General features: G+C 31.1%; 1 protein-coding gene across 1 annotated transcript in view; it reads right to left on the bottom strand.

Moving 5' to 3' along the window:
- LOC142922625 (proto-oncogene tyrosine-protein kinase receptor Ret-like) overlaps positions 1-19022 on the bottom strand; it is a 65308-nt gene that overhangs the window by 40478 nt on the left and 5808 nt on the right. Inside the window, exons 3-4 of the mRNA XM_076063447.1 lie at positions 11394-11551; positions 6719-6841 (exon numbers count right to left, since the gene is read on the bottom strand). Of these exons, the coding sequence (XP_075919562.1) occupies positions 6719-6841; positions 11394-11551 (281 nt within the window). The remainder of the gene's footprint in view (positions 1-6718; positions 6842-11393; positions 11552-19022) is intronic.

Genomic DNA, 19022 nt, shown 5'->3' with positions numbered 1-19022 from the left:
GTAGTGTATAGTGTATATCAGTGTAGTAGTGTATAGTGTAGTGTATAGTGTAGTGTGTAGTGTAGTGTATAGTGTAGTGTATAGTGTAGTGTATAGTGTAGGGCATAGTGTAGTGTATAGTGTAGGGTATAGTGTAGTGTAGTGGTGTATATCAGTGTAGTAGTGTATAGTGTAGTAATAGTAGTGTATAGTGTAGTGTATAGTGTAGTGTATAGTGTAGTGTCTATCAGTGTAGTAGTGTATAGTGTAGTGTACAGTAGTGTAGTAATAGTAGTGTATAGTAGTGTATATTAGTGTAGTGGTGTATAGTGTAGTGTAGTGTATAGTGCAGTGTCTATCAGTGTAGTGTAGTGTATAGTAGTGTATAGTGTAGTGTATATCAGTGTAGTAGTGTATAGTGTAGTGTATAGTAGTATAGTGTATAGTAGTGTATAGTGTAGTAGTGTATAGTGTAGTGTATATCAGTGTAGTATCTATCAGTGTAGTAGTGTATAGTGTAGTGTATATCAGTGTAGTATCTATCAGTGTAGTAGTGTATAGTGTAGTGTATAGTGTATATTAGTGTATAGTGTAGTGTATAGTGTATATTAGTGTAGTAGTGTATAGTGTAGTGTATAGTATAGTGTATAGTAGTGTATAGTGTAGTGTATAGTGTAGTAGTGTATAGTGTAGTGTATAGTAGTATAGTAGTATAGTGTATAGTGTAGTGTATAGTGTAGTGTAAAGTACTAGTGTATAGTGTAGTGTAAAGTACTAGTGTATAGTGTAGTGTATAGTGTAGTAGTGTATAGTGTAGTAGTGTATAGTGTAGTGTATAGTGTAGTAGTGTATAGTGTAGTAGTGTATAGTGTAGTAGTGTATAGTGTATAGTGTAGTGTATAGTGTAGTAGTGTATAGTGTAGTGTATAGTGTAGTGTATAGTGTAGTGTATAGTGTAGTGTATAGTAGTATAGTGTAGTGTATAGTGTAGTGTATAGTGTAGTGTATAGTGTAGTGTATAGTGTAGTAGTGTATAGTGTAGTGTATAGTGTAGTGTATAGTGTAGTAGTGTATAGTGTAGTGTATAGTATAGTGTATAGTGTAGTAGTGTATAGTGTAGTAGTGTATAGTGTAGTGTATAGTGTAGTAGTGTATAGTGTAGTGTAAAGTACTAGTGTATAGTGTAGTGTATAGTGTAGTGTATAGTGTAGTAGTGTATAGTGTAGTGTATAGTGTAGTAGTGTATAGTGTAGTGTATAGTGTAGTAGTGTATAGTGTAGTGTAAAGTACTAGTGTATAGTGTAGTGTAAAGTACTAGTGTATAGTGTAGTGTAAAGTACTAGTGTATAGTGTAGTGTAAAGTACTAGTGTATAGTGTAGTGTAAAGTACTAGTGTATAGTGTAGTAGTGTATAGTGTAGTGTATAGTGTAGTAGTGTATAGTGTAGTAGTGTATAGTGTAGTAGTGTATAGTGTAGTAGTGTATAGTGTAGTGTATAGTGTAGTGTAGTGTATAGTGTAGTGTATAGTGTAGTGTATAGTGTATAGTGTAGTGTATAGTAGTATAGTGTATAGTGTAGTGTATAGTAGTATAGTGTAGTGTATAGTGTAGTGTATAGTGTAGTGTATAGTGTAGTGTATAGTGTAGTAGTGTATAGTGTAGTGTATAGTATAGTGTATAGTGTAGTAGTGTATAGTGTAGTAGTGTATAGTACTAGTGTATAGTGTAGTGTAAAGTACTAGTGTATAGTGTAGTGTATAGTGTAGTGTATAGTGTAGTGTATAGTGTAGTAGTGTATAGTGTAGTGTATAGTGTAGTAGTGTATAGTGTAGTGTATAGTGTAGTAGTGTATAGTGTAGTGTAAAGTACTAGTGTATAGTGTAGTGTAAAGTACTAGTGTATAGTGTAGTGTAAAGTACTAGTGTATAGTGTAGTAGTGTATAGTGTAGTGTATAGTGTAGTAGTGTATAGTGTAGTGTATAGTGTAGTAGTGTATAGTGTAGTGTATAGTGTAGTAGTGTATAGTGTAGTGTATAGTGTATAGTGTAGTGTATAGTGTATAGTGTAGTAGTGTATAGTGTAGTAGTGTATAGTGTAGTGTATAGTGTAGTGTATAGTGTAGTGTATAGTGTAGTGTATAGTGTAGTGTATAGTGTAGTGTATAGTGTAGTGTATAGTGTAGTGTATAGTGTAGTGCAGTGTATAGTATAGTGTATAGTAGTGTATAGTGTAGTGTAAAGTGTAGTGTATAGTGTAGTGTATAATGTAGTGTATAATGTATATCAGTGTAGTAGTGTATAGTGTAGTGTATAGTGTAGTGTATAGTGTAGTAGTGTATAGTGTAGTGTATAGTTTAGTGTATGGTGTAGTGTATAGTGTAGTGTATAGTGTAGTGTATAGTGTAGAAGTGTATAGTGTAGTGTATAGTGTAGTGTATAGTGTAGTGTATAGTAGTGTATAGTAGTGTAGTAGTGTATAGTGTATATCAGTGTATTAGTGTATAGTGTAGTGTATAGTGTAGTGTAGAGTGTAGTGTAGTGTATAGTATAGTGTATAGTGTAGTAGTGTATAGTGTAGTAGTGTATAGTGTAGTAGTGTATAGTGTAGTGTATAGTGTAGTGTATAGTGTAGTGTATAGTGTAGTGTATAATGTAGTAGTGTATAGTGTAGTGTATAGTGTAGTGTATAGTGTAGTGTATAGTGTAGTGTATAGTAGTATAGTGTATAGTGTAGTGTATAGTAGTATAGTGTAGTGTATAGTGTAGTGTATAGTGTAGTGTATAGTGTAGTGTATAGTGTAGTAGTGTATAGTGTAGTGTATAGTATAGTGTATAGTGTAGTAGTGTATAGTGTAGTAGTGTATAGTGTAGTGTATAGTGTAGTAGTGTATAGTGTAGTGTAAAGTACTAGTGTATAGTGTAGTGTATAGTGTAGTGTATAGTGTAGTAGTGTATAGTGTAGTGTATAGTGTAGTAGTGTATAGTGTAGTGTATAGTGTAGTAGTGTATAGTGTAGTGTAAAGTACTAGTGTATAGTGTAGTGTAAAGTACTAGTGTATAGTGTAGTGTAAAGTACTAGTGTATAGTGTAGTGTAAAGTACTAGTGTATAGTGTAGTGTAAAGTACTAGTGTATAGTGTAGTAGTGTATAGTGTAGTGTATAGTGTAGTAGTGTATAGTGTAGTAGTGTATAGTGTAGTAGTGTATAGTGTAGTGTATAGTGTAGTGTAGTGTATAGTGTAGTGTATAGTGTAGTGTATAGTGTAGTGTATAGTAGTATAGTGTATAGTGTAGTGTATAGTAGTATAGTGTAGTGTATAGTGTAGTGTATAGTGTAGTGTATAGTGTAGTAGTGTATAGTGTAGTGTATAGTATAGTGTATAGTGTAGTAGTGTATAGTGTAGTAGTGTATAGTACTAGTGTATAGTGTAGTGTAAAGTACTAGTGTATAGTGTAGTGTATAGTGTAGTGTATAGTGTAGTGTATAGTGTAGTAGTGTATAGTGTAGTGTATAGTGTAGTAGTGTATAGTGTAGTGTATAGTGTAGTAGTGTATAGTGTAGTGTAAAGTACTAGTGTATAGTGTAGTGTAAAGTACTAGTGTATAGTGTAGTGTAAAGTACTAGTGTATAGTGTAGTAGTGTATAGTGTAGTGTATAGTGTAGTAGTGTATAGTGTAGTGTATAGTGTAGTAGTGTATAGTGTAGTGTATAGTGTATAGTGTAGTAGTGTATAGTGTAGTAGTGTATAGTGTAGTGTATAGTGTAGTGTATAGTGTAGTGTATAGTGTAGTGTATAGTGTAGTGTATAGTGTAGTGTATAGTGTAGTGTATAGTGTAGTGCATAGTGTATAGTGTAGTGTATAGTATAGTGTATAGTAGTGTATAGTGTAGTGTATAGTGTAGTGTATAGTGTAGTGTATAATGTAGTGTATAATGTATATCAGTGTAGTAGTGTATAGTGTAGTGTATAGTGTAGTGTATAGTGTAGTAGTGTATAGTGTAGTGTATAGTTTAGTGTATGGTGTAGTGTATAGTGTAGTGTATAGTGTAGTGTATAGTGTAGAAGTGTATAGTGTAGTGTATAGTGTAGTGTATAGTGTAGTGTATAGTAGTGTATAGTAGTGTAGTAGTGTATAGTGTATATCAGTGTATTAGTGTATAGTGTAGTGTATAGTGTAGTGTAGAGTGTAGTGTAGTGTATAGTGTAGTGTATAGTATAGTGTATAGTGTAGTGTATAGTGTAGTGTATAGTGTAGTGTATAGTGTAGTGTATAGTGTAGTGTATAGTGTAGTGTATAGTGTAGTGTATAGTATAGTGTATAGTGTAGTGTATAGTGTAGTAGTGTATAGTGTAGTGTATAGTGTAGTGTATAGTAGTGTGTAGTGTATAGTGTAGTGTAAAGTACTAGTGTATAGTGTAGTGTAAAGTACTAGTGTATAGTGTAGTGTAAAGTACTAGTGTATAGTGTAGTGTAAAGTACTAGTGTATAGTGTAGTGTAAAGTACTAGTGTATAGTGTAGTAGTGTATAGTGTAGTGTATAGTGTAGTAGTGTATAGTGTAGTAGTGTATAGTGTAGTAGTGTATAGTGTAGTGTATAGTGTAGTGTAGTGTATAGTGTAGTGTATAGTGTAGTGTATAGTGTATAGTGTAGTGTATAGTAGTATAGTGTATAGTGTAGTGTATAGTAGTATAGTGTAGTGTATAGTGTAGTGTATAGTGTAGTGTATAGTGTAGTGTATAGTGTAGTAGTGTATAGTGTAGTGTATAGTATAGTGTATAGTGTAGTAGTGTATAGTGTAGTAGTGTATAGTACTAGTGTATAGTGTAGTGTAAAGTACTAGTGTATAGTGTAGTGTATAGTGTAGTGTATAGTGTAGTGTATAGTGTAGTAGTGTATAGTGTAGTGTATAGTGTAGTAGTGTATAGTGTAGTGTATAGTGTAGTAGTGTATAGTGTAGTGTAAAGTACTAGTGTATAGTGTAGTGTAAAGTACTAGTGTATAGTGTAGTGTAAAGTACTAGTGTATAGTGTAGTAGTGTATAGTGTCGTGTATAGTGTCGTGTATAGTGTAGTAGTGTATAGTGTAGTAGTGTATAGTGTAGTGTATAGTGTATAGTGTAGTAGTGTATAGTGTAGTAGTGTATAGTGTAGTGTATAGTGTAGTGTATAGTGTAGTGTATAGTGTAGTGTATAGTGTAGTGTATAGTGTAGTGTATAGTGTAGTGTATAGTGTAGTGCATAGTGTATAGTGTAGTGTATAGTATAGTGTATAGTAGTGTATAGTGTAGTGTATAGTGTAGTGTATAGTGTAGTGTATAATGTAGTGTATAATGTATATCAGTGTAGTAGTGTATAGTGTAGTGTATAGTGTAGTGTATAGTGTAGTAGTGTATAGTGTAGTGTATAGTTTAGTGTATGGTGTAGTGTATAGTGTAGTGTATAGTGTAGTGTATAGTGTAGAAGTGTACAGTGTAGTGTATAGTGTAGTGTATAGTGTAGTGTATAGTGTAGAAGTGTATAGTGTAGTGTATAGTGTAGTGTATAGTGTAGTGTATAGTAGTGTATAGTAGTGTAGTAGTGTATAGTGTATATCAGTGTATTAGTGTATAGTGTAGTGTATAGTGTAGTGTAGAGTGTAGTGTAGTGTATAGTGTAGTGTATAGTATAGTGTATAGTGTAGTGTATAGTGTAGTGTATAGTGTAGTGTATAGTGTAGTGTATAGTGTAGTGTATAGTGTAGTGTATAGTATAGTGTATAGTGTAGTGTATAGTGTAGTAGTGTATAGTGTAGTGTATAGTGTAGTGTATAGTGTAGTGTATAGTAGTGTGTAGTGTAGTGTATAGTGTAGTAGTGTATAGTGTATAGTGTAGTGTATAGTGTAGTGTATAGTGTAGTAGTGTTTAGTGTAGTGTATAGTGTAGTAGTGTATAGTGTAGTGTATAGTGTAGTGTATAGTGTAGTGTATAGTGTAGTGTATAGTGTAGTGTATAGTGTAGTGTATAGTGTAGTGTATAGTAGTGTAGTGTATAGTGTAGTGTATAGTGTAGTGTATAGTGTAGTGTATAGTGTAGTGTATAGTGTAGTAGTGTATAGTGTAGTGTATAGTGTAGTGTATAGTGTAGTGTATAGTGTATATCAGTGTATTAGTGTATAGTGTAGTGTATAGTGTAGTGTATAGTGTAGTGTATAGTGTAGTGTATAGTATAGTGTAGTGTATAGTGTAGGGTATAGTGTAGTGTATAGTAGTGTATAGTGTATATCAGTGTATTAGTGTATAGTGTGTAGTGTAGTGTATAGTGTATAGTGTAGTGTATAGTGTATAGTGTAGTGTATAGTAGTGTAGTGTATAGTGTAGTGTATAGTGTAGTGTATAGTGTAGTGTATAGTGTAGTGTATAGTGTAGTGTATAGTGTAGTGTATAGTGTATATCAGTGTATTAGTGTATAGTGTAGTGTATAGTGTAGTGTATAGTGTAGTAGTGTATAGTGTAGTGTATAGTGTAGTGTGTATAGTGTAGTGTATAGTGTAGTAGTGTATAGTGTAGTGTATAGTGTAGTGTATAGTGTAGTGTATAGTGTAGTAGTGTATAGTGTAGTGTATAGTAGTGTAGTGTATAGTGTAGTGTATAGTGTGTAGTGTATAGTGTAGTGTATAGTGTAGTGTATAGTGTAGTGTGTAGTGTAGTGTATAGTGTAGTGTATAGTGTAGTGTATAGTGTAGTGTATAGTGTAGTGTACCCGGCTCGTCTTTATGTAAGCTTCGTCTTGGTAGACGTCTCGGGAGAGACCAAAATCAGAGATCTTCATCACGAGTCCGTCACAGACAAGGACATTGCGAGCGGCCAAATCTCTGTGGACCAGCTGGTGTCGTGGCGGCCATGACAGGATACAGCCGCCATCACCGTCGCAGACGCAGAGAGAGAGAGGGTGAGGTGGTGATGGTGGTGGTGGTGGTGATGGTGGTGATGGTGGTGGTGGTGGTGATGGTGATGGTGGTGGTGGTGGTGATGGTGGTGGTGGTGGTGGTGGTGGTGGTGATGGTGGTGGTGGTGGTGGTGGTGATGGTGGTGATGGTGGTGGTGGTGGTGGTGATGGTGGTGATGGTGGTGGTGATGGTGGTGGTGATGGTGGTGGTGGTGGTGATGATGGTGGTGGTGGTGATGGTGATGGTGGTGGTGGTGGTGATGGTGGTGGTGGTGATGGTGGTGGTGATGGTGGTGGTGATGATGGTGGTGATGGTGGTGGTGGTGATGGTGGTGATGGTGGTGATGGTGGTGGTGGTGGTGATGGTGATGGTGGTGATGGTGGTGGTGATGGTGGTGGTGATGGTGGTGGTGGTGATGGTGGTGATGGTGGTGGTGGTGATGGTGGTGGTGGTGATGGTGGTGATGGTGATGGTGGTGGTGATGGTGGTGATGGTGGTGGTGGTGATGGTGGTGGTGGTGAGGGTGGAGGTGGTGGGGGTGATGGGGGTGGTGATGGTGATGGTGGTGATGTTGGTGGTGATGGTGGTGGTGGTGATGGTGGTGGTGGTGGTGATGGTGATGGTGGTGGTGGTGGTGGTGATGGTGGTGGTGATGGTGGTGATGGTGGTGATGGTGGTGGTGATGGTGGTGGTGATGGTGGTGATGGTGGTGATGGTGGTGGTGATGGTGGTGATGGTGGTGATGGTGGTGGTGGTGGTGATGGTGGTGGTGATGGTGGTGATGGTGGTGATGGTGATGGTGGTGGTGGTGGTGATGGTGATGGTGGTGATGGTAGTGATGGTGGTGGTGGTGGTAGTGGTGTTGGTGATGGTGGTGGTGGTGATGGTGGTGGTGGTGGTGATGGTGATGGTGGTGATGGTGGTGATGGTGGTGATGGTGGTGATGGTGATGATGACTGACACTACTACCACTACTACTGACACTACTACTACTACTACTGATACTACTAACACTACTACTACTGATACTACTACTACTGATACTACTACTACTAACACTACTACTACTACTGACACTACTACTAACACTACTACTACTAACACTACTACTACTAACACTACTACTACTACTAACACTACTACTACTGACACTAGTACTACTACTGACACTACTACTGACACTACTACTACTGACACTACTACTGACACTACTACTACTACTGACACTACTACTACTACTGACACTACTAATACTACTACTACTAACACTACTACTACTACTGACACCACTACTACTACCACTACTGACACTAGTACTACTACCACTACTGACACTAGTACTACTGACACTACTAATACTACTACTGACACTAGTACTACTACTGACACTACTACTTCCACTTCTGACACTACTACTACTGACACTAGTACTACTACTGACACTAGTACTACTACTGACACTACGACTACTGACACTAATACTACTACCACTTCTGACACTACTACTACTGACACTACTACTACTGACACTACTACTAGTACTACTAACACTACTACTACTGACACCACTACTACTAACACTACTACTACTAACACTACTACCACTACTACTACTGACACTACTACCACTACTGACACTACTACCACTACTGACACTACTACTAACACTACTACTACTGACACTACTACTCACACTACTACTACTGACACTACTACTACTGACACTACTACTACTAACACTACTACTACCGACACTACTACTACTGACACTACTACTACCACTACTGACACTACTACTACTGACACTACCACTACTACTACTACTACTGACACTACTACTAACACTACTACTACTACTACCACTACTCACACTACTACTAACACTACTAGTACCACTACTGACACTACTACTACTGACACTACTACCACTACTGACACTACTACTACCACTACTGACACTACTACTGACACTACTACTGACACTACTACTGACACTAGTACTACTACTGACACTACTACCACTACTAACACTACTACTACTGACACTACTACTGACACTACTACTACTACTGACACTACTACTGACACTACTACTACTACTGACACTACTAATACTACTACTAATACTACTACTGACACTACTAACACTACCACTACTACTAGTACCACTACTGACACTACTACTACTAACACTACTACTACTACTACTAACACTACTAGTACTACTACTGACACTACTACTACTAACACTAGTACTACTGACACTACTACTACTACTGACACTACTACTACTACTGACACTACTACTACTACTGACACTACTACTACTAACACTACTACTACTACTACTAACACTACTAGTACTACTACTGACACTACTACCACTAACACTAGTACTACTGACACTACTACTACTACTGACACTACTACTACTGACACTACTACTACTGACACTACTACTACTGACACTACTACTACTAACACTACTACTACTGACACTACTACTACTAACACTACTAACACTACTAGTACCACTACTGACACTACTAACACTACTAGTACCACTACTGACACTACTAACACTACTAGTACCACTACTGACACTAGTACTACTACCACCACTGACACTACTACCACTACTAACACTACTACTACTAACACTACTACTACTAACACTACTACTACTAACACTACTACTACTAACACTACTACTACTAACACTACTACTACTAACACTACTACTACTGACACTACTACTACTGACACTACTACTACTAGTACCACTACTGACACTACTACTAACACTACCACTACTGACACTAGTACCACTACTGACACTACTAACACTACTAGTACCACTACTGACACTACTACTACTAACACTACTACTACTGACACTACTACTACTAACACTACTACTACTAACACTACTACTACTGACACTACTACTACTAACACTACTACTACTAACACTAGTACTACTAACACTACTAACACTAGTACTACTAACACTACTACTACTGACACTACTAACACTACTAGTACCACTACTGACACTACTAACACTACTAGTACCACTACTAACACTACTACTACTGACACTACTACTACTAGTACCACTACTGACACTACTACTACTACCACTACTAACACTACTACTAACACTACTAGTACTACTAACACTACTACTGACACTACTACTACTGACACTAGTACCACTACTGACACTACTACTACTAACACTACTAGTACCACTACTGACACTACTAACACTACTAGTACTACTACTGACACTACTACTAACACTACCACTACTAACACTACTACTACTACTACTGACACTACTACTACTAACACTACTAGTACCACTACTGACACTACTACTACCACTACCACTACTAACACTACTACTACTACTACTGACACTACTACTACTAACACTACTACTACTGACACTACTACTACTACTGACACTACTAGTAATACTACTGACACTACTACTACTACCACTAACACTAGTACTACTGACACTACTACTACTACTGACACTACTACTACTACCACTAACACTAGTACTACTGACACTACTACTACTACTGACACTACTACTACTGACACTTGTACTACTGACACTACTACTACTACTAGTACCACTACTGACACTACTACTACTAGTACCACTACTGACACTACTACTAACACTACCACTACTGACACTAGTACCACTACTGACACTACTACTAACACTACTAGTACCACTACTGACACTACTACTAACACTACCACTACTAACACTACTACTACTGACACTACTACTACTACTAACACTACTACTACTGACACTACTACTACTAACACTACTACCACTACTAACACTACTACTACTGACACTACTACTACTAACACTACTACTACTGACACTACTACTACTAACACTACTACTACTGACACTACTACTACTAACACTACTACTACTAACACTAGTACTACTAACACTAGTACTACTAACACTACTACTACTGACACTACTAGTACTACTACTGACACTACTAACACTACTAGTACCACTACTGACACTACTACTAACACTACCACTACTAACACTACTAGTACCACTACTGACACTACTACTAACACTACTGACACTACTAACACTACTAGTACCACTACTAACACTACTAGTACCACTACTGACACTACTAACACTACTACTACTACTGACACTACTACTACCACTACCACTACTGACACTAGTACCACTACTGACACTACTACTAACACTACTGACACTACTAACACTACTAGTACCACTACTAACACTACTACTACTGACACTACTACTACTAGTACCACTACTGACACTACTACTACTACCACTACTAACACTACTACTAACACTACTGACACTACTAGTACCACTACTGACACTACTACTAACACTACCACTACTGACACTAGTACCACTACTGACCCTACCACCCTGAGTACCTTAATGGACGCCAGGTACTCCATCCCACGCGAGATTTGCCACGCGAAGCCGGCGAGGTCACAGAGGGTCGTGACCTCCCCGTGACCTCCCGGTGACCTCCCCGTGACCTCTGCCCCCTCATCCTCAAACTCTGACCCCTGGTAGGGGTCAAACAGATCTGGAGCAGAGAGAGAGAGAGATAATATCTTACAAATAAAAACCTTGAATTGTGAGTAATTGTCTTTTTTTTTTTAAAGTAATTATTATTTTAAGTCGAAATTAATTTTGTTATTATCGTGAGAATTTTATTTTATAACGTTTTATTTTTTATTATTTTTATATCGTGAGAATTTTATTTTATAACGTTTTATTTTTTATTATTTTATTATTGTGAGAATTTTATAGCGTTTTATTTTTTATTATTTTATTGTGAGAATTTTATAGCGTTTTATTTTTTATTATTTTATTATCGTGAGAATTTTATAGCGTTTTATTTTTTATTAATTTATTATCGTGAGAATTTTTTTATAGCGTTTTATTTTTATTATTTTATTATCGTGAGAATTTTATAGCGTTTTATTTTTATTATTTTATTATCGTGAGAATTTTATAGCGTTTTATTTTTTATTATTTTATTATCGTGAGAATTTTATAACGTTTTATTTTTTATTATTTTATTATCGTGAGAATTTTATAGCGTTTTATTTTTATTATTTTATTATCGTGAGAATTTTATAACGTTTTATTTTTTATTATTTTATTATTGTGAGAATTTATAACGTTTTATTTTTTATTATTTTATTATCGTGAGAATTTTATAACGTTTTATTTTTTATTATTTTATTATCGTGAGAATTTTATAGCGTTTTATTTTTTATTATTTTATTAGCGTGAGAATTTTATAGCGTTTTATTTTTATTATTTTATTATCGTGAGAATTTTATAACGTTTTATTTTTTATTATTTTATTATCGTGAGAATTTTATAACGTTTTATTTTTTATTATTTTATTATCGGGAGAATTTTATAGCGTTTTATTTTTTATTATTTTATTATCGTGAGAATTTTATAGCGTTTTATTTTTTATTATTTTATTATCGTGAGAATTTTATAGCGTTTTATTTTTTATTATTTTATTATCGTGAGAATTTTATAACGTTTTATTTTTTTATTATTTTATTATCCTGAGAATTTTATAACGTTTTATTTTTTATTATCGTGAGAATTTTATAGCGTTTTATTTTTATTATTTTATTATCGTGAGAATTTTATAACGTTTTATTTTTATTATTTTATTATCGTGAGAATTTTATAGCGTTTTATTTTTTATTATTTTATTATCGTGAGAATTTTATAGCGTTTTATTTTTTATTATTTTATTATCGTGAGAATTTTATAACGTTTTATTTTTATTATTTTATTATCGTGAGAATTTTATAGCGTTTTATTTTTTATTATTTTATTATCGTGAGAATTTTATAACGTTTTATTTTTATTATTTTATTATCGTGAGAATTTGATAACGTTTTATTTTTATTATTTTATTATCGTGAGAATTTTATAACGTTTTATTTTTTATTATTTTATTATCGTGAGAATTTTATAGCGTTTTATTATTTATTATTTTATTATCGTGAGAATTTTATAGCGGTTTATTTTGTATTATTTTATTATCGTGAGAATTTTATAACGTTTTATTTTTATTATTTTATTATCGTGAGAATTTTATAGCGTTTTATTATTTAATTATTGTGAGAATTTTATAGCGTTTTATTTTTATTATTTTATTATCGTGAGAATTTTATAACGTTTTATTTTTTATTATTTTATTATCGTGAGAATTTTATAACGTTTTATTTTTGATTATTTTATTATCGTGAGAATTTTATAGCGTTTTATTTTTATTATTTTATTATCGTGAGAATTTTATAGCGTTTTATTTTTATTATTTTATTATTGTGAGAATTTTATAGCGTTTTATTTTTTATTTTTTATTATCGTGAGAATTTTATAGCGTTTTATTTTTATTATTTTATTATCGTGAGAATTTTATAGCGTTTTATTTTTAATTATTTTATTATTGTGAGAATTTTATAACGTTTTATTTTTTATTATTTTATTATCGTGAGAATTTTATAACGTTTTATTATTTATTATTTTATTATCGTGAGAATTTTATAGCGTTTTATTTTTTATTATTTTATTATCGTGAGAATTTTATAACGTTTTATTTTTTATTATTTTATTATCGTGAGAATTTTATAACGTTTTATTTTTATTTTTTTGTTATCGTGAGAATTTTATAGCGTTTTATTTTTATTATTTTATTATCGTGAGAATTTTATAGCGTTTTATTTTTATTATTTTATTATCGTGAGAATTTTATAACGTTTTATTTTTTATTATTTTATTATCGTGAGAATTTTATAGCGTTTTATTTTTTATTATTTTATTATCGTGAGAATTTTATAGCGTTTTATTTTTATTATTTTATTATCGTGAGAATTTTATAGTGTTTTATTTTTATTATTTTATTATCGTGAGAATTTTATAGCGTTTTATTTTTATTATTTTATTATCGTGAGAATTTTATAGCGTTTTATTTTCATTATTATTTTATTATTGTGAGAATTTTATAACGTTTTATTTTTTATTATTTTATTATCGTGAGAATTTTATAACGTTTTATTTTTTATTATTTTATTATTGTGAGAATTTTATAGCGTTTTATTTTTTATTATTTTATTATCGTGATAATTTTATAGCGTTTTATTTTTTATTATTTTATTATCGGGAGAATTTTATAACGTTTTATTTTTATTATTTTATTATCGTGAGAATTTTATAGCGTTTTATTATTTATTATTTTATTATTGTGAGAATTTTATAACGTTTTATTTTTATTATTTTATTATCGTGAGAATTTTATAGCGTTTTATTTTTATTATTATTTTATTATTGTGAGAATTTTATAACGTTTTATTTTTTATTATTTTATTATCGTGAGAATTTTATAGCGTTTTATTTTTTATTATTTTATTATCGTGAGAATTTTATAACGTTTTATTTTTATTATTTTATTATCGTGAGAATTTGATAACGTTTTATTTTTTATTATTTTATTATCGTGAGAATTTTATAACGTTTTATTTTTATTATTTTATTATCGTGAGAATTTTATAGCGTTTTATTTTTTATTATTTTATTATCGTGAGAATTTTATAGCGTTTTATTTTTTATTATTTTATTATCGTGAGAATTTTATAGCGTTTTATTTTTATTATTTTATTATCGTGAGAATTTTATAACGTTTTATTTTTTATTATCGTGAGAATTTTATAGCGTTTTATTTTTTATTATTTTATTATCGTGAGAATTTTATAACGTTTTATTTTTATTATTTTATTATTGTGAGAATTTTATAACGTTTTATTTTTTATTATTTTATTATCGTGAGAATTTTATAACGTTTTATTTTTTATGATTTTATTATTGTGAGAATTTTATAACGTTTAATTTTTATTATTTTATTATCGTGAGAATTTTATAACGTTTTATTTTTATTATTTTATTATCGTGAGAATTTGATAACGTTTTATTTTTATTATTTTATTATCGTGAGAATTTTATAACGTTTTATTTTTTATTATTTTATTATCGTGAGAATTTTATAGCGTTTTATTTTTTATTATTTTATTATCGTGATAATTTTATAGCGTTTTATTATTTATTATTTTATTATCGTGAGAATTTTATAGCGGTTTATTTTGTATTATTTTATTATCGTGAGAATTTTATAACGTTTTATTTTTATTATTTTATTATCGTGAGAATTTTATAGCGTTTTATTATTTAATTATTGTGAGAATTTTATAGCGTTTTATTTTTATTATTTTATTATCGTGAGAATTTTATAGCGTTTTATTTTTTATTATTTTATTATCGTGAGAATTTTATAACGTTTTATTTTTATTATTTTATTATTGTGAGAATTTTATAACGTTTTATTTTTTATTATTTTATTATCGTGAGAATTTTATAACGTTTTATTTTTTATGATTTTATTATTGTGAGAATTTTATAACGTTTAATTTTTATTATTTTATTATCGTGAGAATTTTATAACGTTTTATTTTTATTATTTTATTATCGTGAGAATTTGATAACGTTTTATTTTTATTATTTTATTATCGTGAGAATTTTATAACGTTTTATTTTTTATTATTTTATTATCGTGAGAATTTTATAGCGTTTTATTTTTTATTATTTTATTATCGTGATAATTTTATAGCGTTTTATTATTTATTATTTTATTATCGTGAGAATTTTATAGCGGTTTATTTTGTATTATTTTATTATCGTGAGAATTTTATAACGTTTTATTTTTATTATTTTATTATCGTGAGAATTTTATAGCGTTTTATTATTTAATTATTGTGAGAATTTTATAGCGTTTTATTTTTATTATTTTATTATCGTGAGAATTTTATAACGTTTTATTTTTATTATTTTATTATCGTGAGAATTTTATAGCGTTTTATTTTTTATTATTTTATTATCGTGATAATTTTATAGCGTTTTATTTTTATTATTTTATTATCGTGAGAATTTTATAACGTTTTATTTTTATTATTTTATTATCGTGAGAATTTTATAGCGTTTTATTTTTTATTATTTTATTATCGTGAGAATTTTATAGCGTTTTATTTTTATTATTTTATTATCGTGAGAATTTTATAGCGTTTTATTTTTTATTATTTTATTATCGTGAGAATTTCATAGCGTTTTATTTTAATTATTTTATTATCGTGAGAATTTTATAACGTTTTATTTTTATTATTTTATTATTGTGAGAATTTTATAACGTTTTATTTTTTATTATTTTATTATGGTGAGAATTTTATAACGTTTTATTTTTTATTATTTTATTATTGTGAGAATTTTATAACGTTTTATTTTTTATTATTTTATTATCGTGAGAATTTTATAGCGTTTTATTTTTTATTATTTTATTATTGTGATAATTTTATAGCGTTTTATTTTTTATTATTTTATTATCGTGAGAATTTTATAACGTTTTATTTTTATTATTTTATTATCGTGAGAATTTTATAACGTTTTATTTTTTATTATTTTATTATCGTGAGAATTTTATAACGTTTTATTTTTTATTATTTTATTATCGTGAGAATTTTATAACGTTTTATTATTTTATTATCGTGAGAATTTTATAACGTTTTATTTTTTATTATTTTATTATTGTGAGAATTTTATAACGTTTTATTATTTATTATTTTATTATCGTGAGAATTTTATAACGTTTTATTTTTATTATTTTATAATTTTATTATCGTGATAGTTAGAGTACTAGTTAGCGATAGTTAGTGGTAGTTAGTGATAGTTGGTGGTAGTTAGTGATGGTTAAAGTACTAGTTACAGCACTAGTTAGAGTACTAGTTGGTTATAATTAGAGTGCTTGTTAGTGTACTAGTTAGAGTACTAGTTATAGTGCTAGTTAGTGGTAGTTATAGTGCTAGTTAGTGGTAGTTATAGTGCTAGTTATAGTACTAGTTATTGCTAGTTAGAGTGATAGTTACAGTTCTAGTTAGTGCTAGTTATAGTACTAGTTAGTGCTAGTTAGAGTGATAATTATAGTGCTAGTTAGTGCAAGTTATAGTACTAGTTATTGCTAGTTAGAGTGATAATTATAGTACTAGTTAGTGCGAGGTATAGTACTAGTTAGTGCTAGTTAGAGTGCTAGTTAGTGGTAGTTATAGTACTAGTTAGTGCTAGTTAGAGTGCTAGTTAGTGCTAGTTATTGTACTAGTTATAGTGCTAGTTAGAGTGATAGTTATAGTGCTAGTTAGAGTGCTAGTTCGTGCTAGTTATAGTACTAGTTAGTGCTAGTTAGAGTACTAGTTATAGTGCTAGTTAGAGTGATAGTTATAGTACTAGTTAGTGCTAGTTAGAGTAATAATTATAGTACTAGTTATAGTGCTAGTTAGTGCTAGTGATAGTTATAGTACAAGTTAGTGCTAGTTAGAGTAATAGTTATAGTGCTAGTTAGTGCTAGTTAGAGTGATAGTTGTAGTACTAGTTAGTGATAGTTAAAGTGCTAGTTAAAGAGTACTAGTTATAGTGCTAGTTAGAGTGCTAGTTAAAGAGTACTAGTTATAGTGCTAGTTAAAGAGTACTAGTTATACTACTAGTTATAGTACCAGTTAGTGCTAGTTATAGTACTAGTTATAGTACTAGTTATAGTGCTGGTTAAAGAGTACTAGTTATAGTGCTAGTTAGTGCTAGTTATAGTACTAGTTAGTGCTAGCTAGAGTGCTAGTTAAAGAGTACTAGTTATAGTGCTAGTTAGAGTGCTAGTTAAAGAGTACTAGTAATAGTGCTAGTTAGTGCTAGTTATAGTACTAGTTAGTGCTAGTTAGAGTAATAGTTAGAGCGCTAGTTAAAGAGTACTAGTTATAGTACTAGTTAGTGCTAGTTATAGTACTAGTTTGTGCTAGTTAGAGTTATAGTGCTAGTTAGAGTGCTAGTTAAAGAGTACTAGTTATAGTGCTAGTTAGTGCTAGTTATAGTACTAGTTATAGTGATAGTTAGAGTGCTAGTTAAAGAGTACTAGTTATACTGCTAGTTAGAGTGCTAGTTAAAGAGTACTAGTTATAGTGCTAGTTAGTGCTAGTTATAGTACTAGTTAGTGCTAGTTAGAGTTATAGTGCTAGTTAGAGTGCTAGTTAAAGAGTACTAGTTATAGTGCTAGTTATAGTGCTAGTTAAAGAGTACTAGTTATAGTGCTAGTTAGTGCTAGTTATAGTACTAGTTAGTGATAGTTGGAGTGCTAGTTAAAGAGTACTAGTTATAGTGCTAGTTAGTGCTAGTTATAGTACTAGTTAGTGCTAGTTATAGTAATAGTTATAGTGCTAGTTAAAGAGTACTAGTTACAGTGCTAGTTAGAGTGCTAGCTAAAGAGTACTAGTTAGAGTGCTAGTTGGTGCTAGTTATAGTACTAGTTAGTGCTAGTTAGAGTAATAGTTATAGTGCTAGTTAGAGTGCTAGTTAGAGTGCTAGCTAAAGAGTACTAGTTCTAGTGCTAGTTAGTGCTAGTTATAGTACTAGTTAGTGATAGTTAGAGTGCTAGTTAAGGATTACTAGTTATAGTGTTAGTTAAAGAGTACTAGTTAGAGTGCTAGTTAGTGCTAGTTATAGTACTAGTTATAGTGCTAGTTAAAGAGTGGTAGTTAAAGAGTACTAGTTATAGTGCTAGTTAGAGTGCTAGTTGGTGCTAGTTATAGTACTAGTTAGTGCTAGTTAGTGCTAGTTAAAGAGTGCTAGTTATAGTGCTAGTTAGTGCTAGTTATAGTACTAGTTAGTGATAATTAGAGTAATAGTTATAGTGCTAGTTATAGTACTAGTTATAGTGCTAGTTAAAGAGTGGTAGTTAAAGAGTACTAGTTAGAGTGCTAGTTAGAGTGCTAGCTAAAGAGTACTAGTTATAGTGCTAGTTAGTGCTAGTTATAGTGCTAGTTAAAGAGTTCTAGTTAGAGTGCTAGTTAAAGAGTACTAGTTATAGTGCTAGTTAAAGAGTACTAGTTATAGTACTAGTTATAGTGCTAGTTATAGTGCTAGTTAAAGAGTACTAG

The sequence above is a fragment of the Petromyzon marinus genome, unplaced genomic scaffold (assembly GCF_048934315.1).
Source record: "Petromyzon marinus isolate PM22_M1 ecotype Great Lakes invasive population unplaced genomic scaffold, UKy_Petmar_22M1.pri1.0 PM_Scaffold_122, whole genome shotgun sequence".
NCBI lineage: Eukaryota > Metazoa > Chordata > Hyperoartia > Petromyzontiformes > Petromyzontidae > Petromyzon > Petromyzon marinus.
Note: the sequence above shows the minus strand (reverse complement) of the source record. Positions and strands in the feature narration are given on the sequence as shown.